The sequence below is a fragment of the Equus przewalskii genome, chromosome 14 (genome assembly GCF_037783145.1).
Source record: "Equus przewalskii isolate Varuska chromosome 14, EquPr2, whole genome shotgun sequence".
In the NCBI taxonomy this organism is placed as follows: Eukaryota; Metazoa; Chordata; class Mammalia; order Perissodactyla; family Equidae; genus Equus; species Equus przewalskii.
In genome coordinates, this window is record NC_091844.1 from 44,208,660 (window position 1) to 44,220,819 (window position 12,160).

Genomic DNA, 12,160 nt, shown 5'->3' on the forward strand with positions numbered 1-12,160 from the left:
AAAAGTGGCATTGTTTCACATTTTTTGCCAATCCTTTTAATGTCTAGCTTAATAAAAGATAGATTCTCATAGCAGCTTCTGCGTTTAATTTGTTGTGATATCAACATATCTTGTAGCCTGTGGAAAACTCCACTTTACTTGTGATAGACTAAGAAGAAGGCCAGTATTGCGTTAGTGTTATTTATTATTATGAAAATAGTTTTAATCTCATGCACTTCCTGGAAAGACCCCTCTCCAAGATTTCCTGGACCACACTTTGAGAACTGCTGAGTTAGAGAATGTTTTCAGAATCACCTGGAGATTTGTAACTCACAAATCATGTGTCCTTCACGTGTTGAAGGAGGGGAAACATTCAGGATCGCTACCTTAGAAAACTAAGTTGTGGGGAAGTGAAAATACCCAGTGTGTTTTCAAAGTGTTCTCTATATGAGGATGAGTCATGAACGAGAGAATCCGGTTACTAAGGAGTAACTCTGGCAAATCCAGGACCAAAGACAGATTCTGGAAAGTTTTGAAGCCTTAGCTAGGAGGCATCATTCACATTTTTTGCATATATTGAAATCAAGAATCCTCTTCCCCCAAAAAATTTTTTATGGTGTTTGTAAAGCATTAGTTTATAATCCTGTGCTGATTCTTATATATAAATCCTCTGAATATTTACCTTTGTGGTGGTAAAAACTGACAGAAAGCAATCATTGAGCTGCCTGAAAGTTTTTAGTATTTGTAAAAGCAAAGGAAGAAAAGGATGGAGAGGTTATGTATTTTGATTCCAGTACAATGTCTAGTTCCAAAAAGTTGAAGGTGTGCATAGATTTGGGAAAGAAAATAGTAACGCAAGTATAACTTTGTTAACAGTCTCTTAGTAACCTAATTTTCCTTTTATCAGGGCATGGATGATTTGCAAGTCAGATCAGCTGCTACAGATATATTTTCTTATCTAGTAGAGTTTAGTCCATCCATGGTTCGAGAATTTGTAATGCAAGAAGCCCAGCAGAGTGATGACGTAAGTAGTAATGCTCTGTTTCTATGAAAATTACCTGTAGTGTAATGTTTGCAAACTATTGAGAGAAAAGGCATAACCATAATCTTAATCTTTGCTGAAGCAAAATAATAGATTTCTTCTGATCAGTCGTGACTTTGGCAAGCCCAGAATATGTGGCAGTTGATTTGTTTCTTGTAATAAACACATATTCAAACTAGTATTGAGATAAATAGATTATGATAGAATGAAATTCTTTGATGTGGGTCTTAAAAAAAGTTTCAAGTGCTCGTGAAATGTAATTTCAAGCCCTTAGGTCAGCATAGCTAAGAAGTTGCTTTCACTTATTGAAATGTGTATATTTTTTTAGTGAGGATGAACGTTTAATAATGAGATCAATGTTGTATTTTCCCACTACAGAAATATTTAGACTTTCCCCTTAAACTGTTTTAAGAACAAAATGAACAGATAGCTGTAATTTAAAATACCGTTTCTGATGTGAAATAAATTTTAATGTTAAGTAGAAAATAACTCAAATGTAATTATATCTCTTCTTAATAAAGATTTTGATTCCCAATGTTAATTTGATTCTTGTATGAGTCACCATTGAGTTAAACTGTATTTGTTTTATATGTTTCATGTTTAACTTCTTAATATCAACTTAGGTTTTTACATTCTATCTTTGTTAGATATTTCCAATTTTTGTAAGTAATTTTATTTTAGAATCAGTTTGAGCTAATGCTGTAGTTTATATATTAGAAGAGAAATGGAAGAAATATTTTATGTTAGGTATATTTTAAGGTTTATTTTTAAACCCAAATGATGCTAAATCTGACTTTGAAGAGATATACCTAATTTATTAATCAGTTTGTAATTTCGCTGTTGATATTCTTATCTTAGTGACATCTTTTACAAAAGATAACTTTTAAAATTAACACTCCTATTGCTCCACCTTCAGTGATGTGTGTGATTAAAGGCATTCATCATAAAATCTCTCAAGTCATGAGCATAGTAAGCTACTAACTTTTAGAATTCTTAACTCTTAAAGCTTTTATTTCTGTTTTCGTTAGATCCTTGTTTACATTTAATTGATGCATGAAACTTAGAGAAGCAATTACTGATTTTTTTTTCCCTTTTGTTTTGGTGAGGAAGATTGGCCCTGAGCTAACATCTGTTGCCTGTCTTCCTCCTTTTGCTTGAGGAAGGGTGTCACTGAGTTGACGTCTGTGCCAGTCTTCCTCTACTTTGTATGTGGGACACTGCCACAGCATGGCTTAATGAGCAGTGTGTAGGTCTGTACCTGGGATGCAAACCCACGGTGTGCACAAACTTAACCACTACACCACTGGGCTGGCCCCAGGGAAGCACTTACTGATTTTTAACTATGAAAAGTCTCTTTCTCAATTTCTCTCTTTTTTATAATCACAGTCTTCAAAGTCTTTCATTTCCCTGAATTTCTGAGATCTAAAATTTTACAATTTAAAAATTTGGTTGCTTCAAAATAATTGAGTTAGCCCACAAAAGAGGATAAGTTATAGTTTTTTTAATTTTCAAAATTAAGGATTTTACATGCTGAATTGTACTACTGGGTTGATGGTAACCTTCAAAAAGAAAAAAAATATAGCTTACCTGTGTATTCAGTATGTAGTTGATATTTTGATGGCCTTTCAAAAGAAATGGATAGCATTCAAACTTTTCTTTCTAGTATAATGGAGCAAATTTGGTTTTAGGAACATGGACTACAATATTAAAATATATACTGAGAGCCAGCGCTGATGGCCTAGTGGTTAAAGTTGAGCAGTCACTGCTTTGGTCGCCCAGGTTCACTTCCCAGTCACAGAACCACGCCACCCATCTGTCAGTTGCTTTGCTTTGGTGGGGGTTCACATTAGAAGAACTAAAACAACTTACAACTAGGATATACAACCATGTACTGGGGCTTTGGGGAGGAAGAAAAGAAAACGAGGAAGATTAGCAACAGATGTTAGCTCAGGGCGAATCTTTCCCTGCAAAAAAAAAAAAGTATGTTGAGACAAAGAAATATTAACATTTGTCACTGTAGTCATTATTTCTGTCGAAACTGGAAGGCTGGATAATTGCTGTCTTTTTGTTATGCCACAGATTTCACACTTTTTTATGTTAATGGCCTTTGAAACATTTAGTAAAAACTTATTTTAGTATCTGACTGGATAAGTAATACAGCTATTACTGAACTACTTATTTTGGCAGATATTTTCAGTTTATTTATCACTTAGGAATAAATTCATATGTTAATTTTTAGATATGATAATAGCATTGAGGTTTTTTTTTAAGAGGTCTTATTTTTTAAAGATTCATACTGAAATATGTATAGAATTATATGTATGGGATTTGCTTCAAAATAGTTCCAGAGGTGAAATTTGCCATAATAAGAAGTTAAAAAAATATATAAGCTAATCTTTGTGGGTTGACTGTTCAGTATTTTATGTTGAACATATCCCATTTCATTTCTTAAAATTGTGTCAATTTTTTAACTTGAAATAATTTTTAATTTTTACAGAAAAGTTACAGTAATAGTACAAAGAACTCCCATATACCCTTCACCCAGATTCCCCAATTGTTAACATTTTCTCTCTTATTTGCTTTATTATTCTCTTTCTTTGCTTGTATTTGTATATATACATTTACATATATAAATAATTTTTTTCATTCTGGACCATTGAAGAATAAGGTACAGACATAATGGCACAATGTCCCTTTACCCCTGTTTACTTTAATGTCTTTGTACTAAAAGCTATGTATACATAACCAGAGTAGAATTGTCAAAATTGAGAAATTAACATTTTCACAATATCTAACTACGGCCCTAATTTAGATTTTGTCAGTTATCCCAATAATATCCTTTTTAACCAAGACAAAAATGAAAAGTTTCTAGTCCAGTATCCAGCAATTTGAATTTGTCTGATGTTTCTTCATGATTCTATTTAGGTTATTTCTTTGTGTCCAGAATGGTATAGAAATAACCTCCACTTCAGTGCATCATGTTAAGAAATTCCTCTAACTTTAAAAAATGAGCTTAAGTTTTTGTTCAGTCTCTTTTGCCATTTCACAGACTTAGGGAATGGGATCATTATGTTCTGTAGAATTTGAGGAGCTATTGTTGCTTTCTTCTAACATGTCAGAATGGGTTGAAAGAGGTATTGGTTCTATAATACTTGTATCCTTTATTCAGGTTGCTGCAGAGCAAATTTCATATGCATGACTTTTTTTTATTCTTACATTTATATTAAGAAAAAAACTGGAAAGGTTTTCACAACATCCTTCAGTTATTTTTATTCTACTACTTCAGAATATTTTTCCTGCTCTTGCCATTCTTTCTTTCTTGTCTTACTTACTGTATTAATGGAATCTAAGATATACAGATGCTAATATTTTCTTGATGTTACCAGAAGTGTCAGTGGAAAATTTTCACATAACTTTGTCATGATTGCCACTTGGCTGATAGTGACTCTCTTATGCAATAGATTATAAAATATATCTCAATATCAAGAAATTAATATTTCTAAGAAATCTATGTTAGTAGCAGTGAAATTAAGCATGTTCTTTATCTTTCCCAATCAGAAAATAAAGATGCCAACTGATAATCTGGATAATCTCTGAATTCCGTTTGTAGACACCCAGAACTTGCACTCTGTTGCTTATTACTTTTGGCAATGTTGCAAAATTCTTAAACCACTTAAATGTCCTTTAAAAACAAAAGTATGTGCTTCTAAGAATGGTATGAAGTGAGTGATGAAACCAACAGGAGTATCTTTTCTCTAAAACTTTGATTTAGAAACAACTACAACTTTGAAATATCTCCCAGAAGCTGTACTTAATGTTGTAATCTTACTTAAATGTTGCTATTTAGGTGAGGGATAGCAAACTTAACGTACCCAAAGGTAAATAAGAATTGGTGGGCTGTGGTCTCTGTTGTGACTCTTCAGCCCTTCCACTGTAGTATGAACTGTCCATAGACAGTTTGAAAGTGAATAGATGTGGCTATGTTACTGTAAATGTTTTGCTGTAAAACTTTGTTTACAAACTAGGCAGTTGGCCGATAGTTTTGTAGTTTGCCAACCCCTGACTTAGACCCTTTTCTCAGAACATTGCACGCAAATGATGGTGGCATTTAGGTGCTGATTCTGAATTGAAAGTTATAATTGCAGAAGCTACTATGCAGTGTGAAAGAAGTAAAACAAACAGACCATAGGAATAAGCAGACATCAGTGGGGAGGAAGAGGTTGGGCTCTCTTAAGGCTATGAATTTAAAATGGTGTTCTTTGGAATAGATTTTGGTGCCCTAGCATTGGAATAAATTCACTGGGGTTACTCTATAATGGTTTATTTTCAGATCCACCGAAAGAAAAAATTTTCTGGTAGTTTGTCTTACATTTTCATTGTTTTGCCGCAGTTGTTTGAGAATGAGTTTTCTAGCCTGAGTAATGCCATTGTTGGAGAAGCAGGTTAAGGAAAATTGGATTTGTACTTGTAGTGTTTTAATGCCAGGGAACAACTTTAGGAGACAATTAGAAATGCTGACTTGAATTTTGAGAGGGTTGTCCAACTTTAGTGATCTTCTGTTCCATTCCCCTTGTGCCATTGGAGAAACTGACATGGAAGAGTTAATAAGGTCACTTAGATAGCTAGTTATTGGCAGCACTGCAGTTAGAGGCTGGGTCTTTTGATTTAGCTATTTCTTCTGCTTGTCAGGCTTGCTCTGTTGTGTTAATTAAGAAATGAAACATGCCTTACAGACAACTTAGAATGCTGATAATACTTTTAGTTTATTGATGAATATTCAACCATTTATTATATTCCTTAGCAACTATTTGTTCATTATCTGTGAAAGCACATTATTACTTTTGAGTGGATTTAGTCATGCATTGTAGTAGACTAGTTTTAGTTGTTCACTGAGCTGAGGGTACTTCTGGGATAGGACTGCATTGCTAATCCATACTGTTCTATGCAACATAATCTCTAGATCCATGGTTAATTCCAGTATTTTAGAAGTTGGCTTTTACTTTAGCAGAATCCAATAATTCAGTACTACTACTACTACTACTACTACTACTAGAACCTAACATGTATCATAGGACTCATCTCATTTGTTTCTCATCTCTTAATGTCTTTCATTGCCTGATGTCTTCTGTATTACCAGTTGCAGTTTCATATATTTTGTCCAGTTTTTTATTGTTGTTTCGGGGCAAAGAGTAAGTCTGTCACTCCATCTTGGCCAAAAGCAGAAGTCTGATTTGATTTTTCTTTTCAGAGCAGATTTTATTGCAAATGACTGGCACTTACTCAGAATTGGACATTTTCTGGATTCATGTCTCTTTTGTGTTATTTTCTTTAATAATTATTCATGTCTCATTAAAATGAGACTTCTGAATGTTAAAAAGTAAACCTATCTGACAGAAGGGTTTAGAAACCAACTTGTTTTAAGACTTTCGTGTCATTGAATGTGGCAGTTGGTTATTGATTGTGAGAAATCTCCCTTTTTTGCCCGTTTTTTCCTGCCTCTTTTTTTCTTTCTCTGAGTCTTGCTATCCTGTTTTTTCCTTTTCCCTTCTTCAACAATGAACCTGTAAAAATAGGCTCGAAGAGTACTGTTCAGTTTTTATGATGATGATAGGAGTGTTTATTCTGTAGCCATTCAACATGATGGCCACTCACTACCCATGGCTACTGAGTGCTTAAAATGTAGGTAGTATGACTGAGGAATTACTAAGTTTAATTTAAACAGCCTCGTGTGGCTGGTGGATATCATATTGAACGGCAGAAGGTTAGAATAATTACCACCTATACAATCAGTCTAAGGAGTTAATCTTTTATCTTCTAACCATTCTAAGCAAAGGATTGTCTTGATCAGATCTCTATTTTATAAGGATAGTTCTAATGGCATTCTGGAGAACAGACAGCTGGAAAATGAAGGCCAAACCTGTGACAGGAGAAAGGAAGGAGAATGAGGAATTAATATATCACTTAGGAATGGTTTTGGCTTTATTTACCAGAAAAACCAGGAGTAACATCAGCAAGATGGCAGAATAGAAAGTTCCAGCCCTCATCCCCCCCCCAACAGAAACACCAATTAAATAATCATCAACAGACAAGAATACCTCCTTGAGATTTCCAGAGTCTTAGCACCTTGGTGGAGCACAGAAGTGAGAAAGGATGCATTGAAAAGTATAAGAACTGTGTCACTTTAGCCATGTCGTTTCTTCTCCAAGCCAACACAGCACAGTGCCAAGAGAGATCCCCTGGGCCCATGAATTCTCCCATAGGGTGAAGAGAGAGCAAAGTGAGAGTCTGACAACCCTAGCCTTTCAATATGCTACCCAAGAGGGCCACTTCTTTCATGCTTCATCCAGAACACTGAGGGAATCACCTTGTGGTAACTAAAAACAAAGAAAAGGGGCAGGGGTTCTCAACACCATTGCACAGATCCCAGTGGCTGGTCCATTTATCCCAGTAGTGGACCCCACCAGCTAGCAAAATCTCTGGCTACTGGTAAAGGGCTTTCCCTGCCAAAGCCACTCTGTAAAGACTGGAAGAGCTTACTGGTTCTTCAGATGCGTAGACACAAACACACTGCTACAAAGATCATGAAGAATCAGGGAAACTTGACACCACCAAAGAAACAAAATAAAGCTCCAGTAATTGGCCCTAAAAAAAAAGGAGAACTGTGAACTGCCTGACAAAGAATTCAAAATAATTGTGTTAAAGATGCTTAGTGAACTAGAAGAGAACATACTTAGATAACTAAATGAAATCATGAAAACAATACATGAACAAAATGAGAAGTTCAACAAAGAGATAGAAACCATAAAAAAGAACCAAAAGAAATACTGGAACTGAAGAATGCAATGACTAAACTGAAAAAAAATCAGTAAAGATTCAACAGCAAACTCAATCAAACAGAAGAAAAAATCAGAGAACATGAAGACAGGCCATTTGAAGTTTCCAGTCAGAGAACAAAAAGAAAAAAAAGAATGAAGAAAGTCTACATGCAGTATAGGACACCCTGAAACAAAACAATTCATACATTATGGGAGTCTCAGAAGAAAAGAGAAAGAGTAAGAGGCAGAAAGCATATTTAGAGAAATAATGGCTAAAACTTCTCAAATCAGGGGAGAGAGATTGTCCTCAGGTGCTTGAAGCTGATATGTCCCCAAACAGATTCAACCCGAAGAGATCTTCACCAAGAGACATTGTAATAAAACTGTCAAAAACCAAAGCCAGAATTTTGAGGGCAGCAAGACCAAAAAAAGCCCATCACATCCAAAGGAACCCCCATAAGGCTATCAGTGGATTTCTCAGCAAAAACCACTGCAGGCCAAGGGAGAGTGGGTTGATATATTCAAAGTGGTGAAAGAAAAAAACTGCCAACTAAAAATACTTTACCTGAAAAAGCTTCAGACAATGAAGGAGAAAGACTTTCCCAGACAAACAAAAAACTGAGGGAGTTAATCACCACTAGACCTGCCTTATAAGACATACTAAAGGGAATTCTTCAAGTTAAAAAGTGAAAGAATACTAAACAACAACACAAAAGCATATGAAAGTATAAATCTCATTGGCGAAGATAAATATGTAGACAAATACAGAATGTAATGCTCTAATTGTACTGTGTAAGTCATTTTTAACCCTACTATAAAAGGTAAAAAACAAATATTAAGAATATCTATAACTTTGTTAATAGATACCCAATATAAAAAGAAGTAAGTTCTGACATCAGTAACATAGTATGTAGGTTGGGGAGTAAAAGTGTAGAGTGTGTATGTAATTGCTAATAAGTGCTTAATATCCAGTGTGTCAGGAACTCCTACAACTTAATAGCAAGAGAACAATTTAAATGTGGGCAAAGGAACTGAATAGACATTTCTCCAGAGTAGAAGTACAAATGGCCAACTGGTATATGTAGAGGTGCTCAGCATCACTAATCATTAGGGAAATGCAAATAAGACCACAATGAGATATCACCTCACACCTATTAGGATGGCTGTTATTGAAAAATCAAAAGATGATAAGTCTTGACAAGGATGTGGAGAGAAAAGAACCCTTGTACACTGTCGGTGGGAATGTGACTTGTTGCAACCACTACGGAAAACACTATAGAAGTTACTCAAAAAATTAGAACTGCCATATAATCCAGTAATCCCACTTCTGAGTATAAATCCAAAGGAATTGAAATCAGGATCTTAAAGAGATGTCTACAGCTCCCATGTTCATTGCAGCATTGTTCACAATAGCCTAGAACTGAAAGCAACCTAAGTGCCCATCTACAGATGAATGGATAACAAAAATTTGTCATGTACATACAGTGGAATATTGTTCAGCCTTAATAAAAGAAGAAAATCCTACCATTTTTGACAGCTTGGATGAACCTGGAAGACTAAGTTCTAAGTGAAATAAGCCAGACACAAAAGGACAAATACTGCATGATACTATTTATATGAGGAGTATAAAATAGACTTATAGAAGCAGAGTATAATGATGCTTGCAGGTATGAGAGAGGGAGGAACGGGGAGGTATTAGTCAGAGTACAGAGTTTCAGTTATACGGGATGAATAAGTCCTGGAGATCTACTGTACAGCATAGTACTTATAGTTAACAATTTGTATACTTAAAAATTTGCTAAGGGGGTAGATATTAAGTGTTGTGTTTTTATCACCAAAAAGAGAGAGAAAACAACTTGTAATAGTTTACCTAACAAAGGTTTTATTTTATTCGTGTCACAATAAGTCAAGGAGCAGCTTCACAATGCCCTTAGATATCCAGCTCCATGGTGCCAAAAGACTTTCATCTTTTGCGTCAGTCACCCTGAGCTTCTGGTTTTAATGTCTGTTATTTGAAGTTGCAAGATTGCTATTCCACTTGTAGGCAGCAAGAAGAGGAAAGACAGAGGGCAAAAAATGGAGAGAGCTAGATAGCTCTTCTGTTTCGTTTTAAAGTGCTTTCCTAGAGATTCCATTGAGCAGTTTCTACTTAGATTTCTTTGGCCAAAAGTAAGTTACCCCCAGCTACAAAGGAAGCTGGGAAATACAGTGTTTTAGTTGAGTACGTTGCCTCTCTGAACAAAATATGGGCTCTGGTAGCAGGACAAAGAATAGAGACTAGATTGGCTTCTAGTAGTATTAGCCACGGTCCATCTCTATAGCTACCTAACGTCCATATACACTTTTCTTTCCTCACCCACCCTCTCCTCAAGGAAGACAATCAAGTTTCCATTCACTTCTGTATCCAGCACCACATCCACAATATTTGGATGTTATACAATCCTCTTCAGGTCCAGATAAGTCTCCTAGTGTTTCACTGACCTATATACAAAAAGATAATTTATCTGCCCCCAACATCACAATTAAACTTTTGTTTGGAAAAAGGGAGGACATGCATACAGCGGTCGTTCATTCACATCCGTGATGCACTAGTCCGTCAAATATTTGTGGAAGAGCAGTAGCTTAGACCCCTTGTCCCTGTAGGTCCTCCATCAAACTGTCTGTCCCTGGTTCTGTATTCTGAAGAATCTCCCTTGCCCATTTTCTTCCAAAACCTAGGTTCCTTTCCTCAGGACATTATCAGCTGTAACTACATCTGAGATAGGCAGTGAAAGATGCCTTTCCTTCAGGGCTCTATATAATCTGTGTTGCCTACTTACTGTTGGTGTGAGTTCTCTAGCCCAGTGGTGGTCTTAGAGATGGAACAATCACAGACTGTTGCTTATTCTGAAACTTTCAGTTAAGCTTCTTCAGCTATTTAGTAGGCTTCTAGACTGTTTGCTTCTTGTGGATTTTAAAGATCTTATCTAAGCATAGTCTTTAAATCTGAAGATTCCCTTTTACCTACTGACCTCTGTGCCCTTCCTGTCTCAAACTTGGGTACCTTAAAAAGTTCTAAAGAATAGCACTCAGTGGTGCATATACCTTTGTCTGGCAGGAAAGTCTTACAGGACTTGGAGAAAGGCAGTTCTTTTTTATTTTTTTAATCTCTTGAAAAGGCTGTAGTTTCCTGTAGCAGTCCGTTTCACTGTGAAATATGTAAGTTGGCTTTTTTTTTCAGTGAGGAAGATTGGCCCGGAGCTAACATCTGTTGCTAGTCTTCCTCTTTTTGCTTGAAGAAGACTGTCCCTGAGCTTACATTTGTGCCAGTCTTTCTCTGTTTTGCACGTGGGATGCTGCCACAGCATGGCTTGATGAATGGTGTGCAAGTCCACACCCAGGATCCAAAGCCATGGAGCGTGCAAACCCAACCACTGTGCCATCCGGCTGGCCCCTAAATTGGCTTTTTTCAGTTCCAGGAGTCACCAAATTTTGGGACTCTCAGTCAGCACAGGTCATTCCCCTTTTATCTCTGCTTGTAGACCAGCAGTTTGGCATTGGTACTTATGGAAGCAGGATTGTGAGAAACTGCGTTTGAGAAACAAGACAAGAGTAAAGTTTAAAAAGTATATATTGAAATGACATTTCCGTGTATGAGCCATACATTAAGTCTTTATTGTTACTCTTGTTTTTATTTAGATGTAACCTAAATTCATCAGGGTTTTTTTGCCTAGTTTTAAATGAATGAACTTATGTAAGAGAATGATATGTAGTTGAGCAAATTATCTGAGGCCGTAACTAACTGGTAGAATCCAAGTAAACATTGACATAAATTTAAAGTAAATGCCATAACATTGTTCTGAAGATAGCTCACTGGCTGACACCTTTTTGTAATATCTTAACATTTTATATGAAGTATGCTTTGCTGAACATACCAGAATAAGAAATAGCAGCAGATTAATGTGGAATCTGCTCTTTGCTCTCTAATTGAAATAAGGCTTGGGTCTGGATTTATTAATGTAATTCTGTGATTTTTATTTCATAATTCCTCTTTGAAGAAATTTTATTGTTTCTAATGCCATAGTGGAATCAGTTCATTGGTGTTCAAATTTTAAAACATAATAGAGAGTAGGGTTCTAGTTTTAAGCAGTTAAGATGTTCTGACATGGTTTTGTTGGTTCTGCATTGCATTTAAGATCACAAACAGCTTCACAGGGAAATACTATTTTTGGGTAACACATCATGTTAAGTTTAGTGGTGGGCAGGCAAAACAAAATAATAAAAAAAAGTTTCTTTTTATTACTTTGCAGAATTCTCCCAATTTAAGACATTTATCTTCATTTCA

At 35.6% G+C, this 12,160-nt stretch overlaps 1 protein-coding gene across 2 annotated transcripts in view; it reads left to right on the top strand.

Annotated features, from left to right (window-relative positions):
* The window catches only part of PPP4R3B (protein phosphatase 4 regulatory subunit 3B), a 67,415-nt gene that overhangs the window by 29,222 nt on the left and 26,033 nt on the right, over window positions 1-12,160 (top strand). For both annotated transcript variants that reach the window (XM_008512709.2, XM_008512710.2), the window contains exon 7: window positions 887-1,003. In XM_008512709.2, coding sequence (XP_008510931.2) covers window positions 887-1,003 — 117 coding nt within the window. The remainder of the gene's footprint in view (window positions 1-886; window positions 1,004-12,160) is intronic.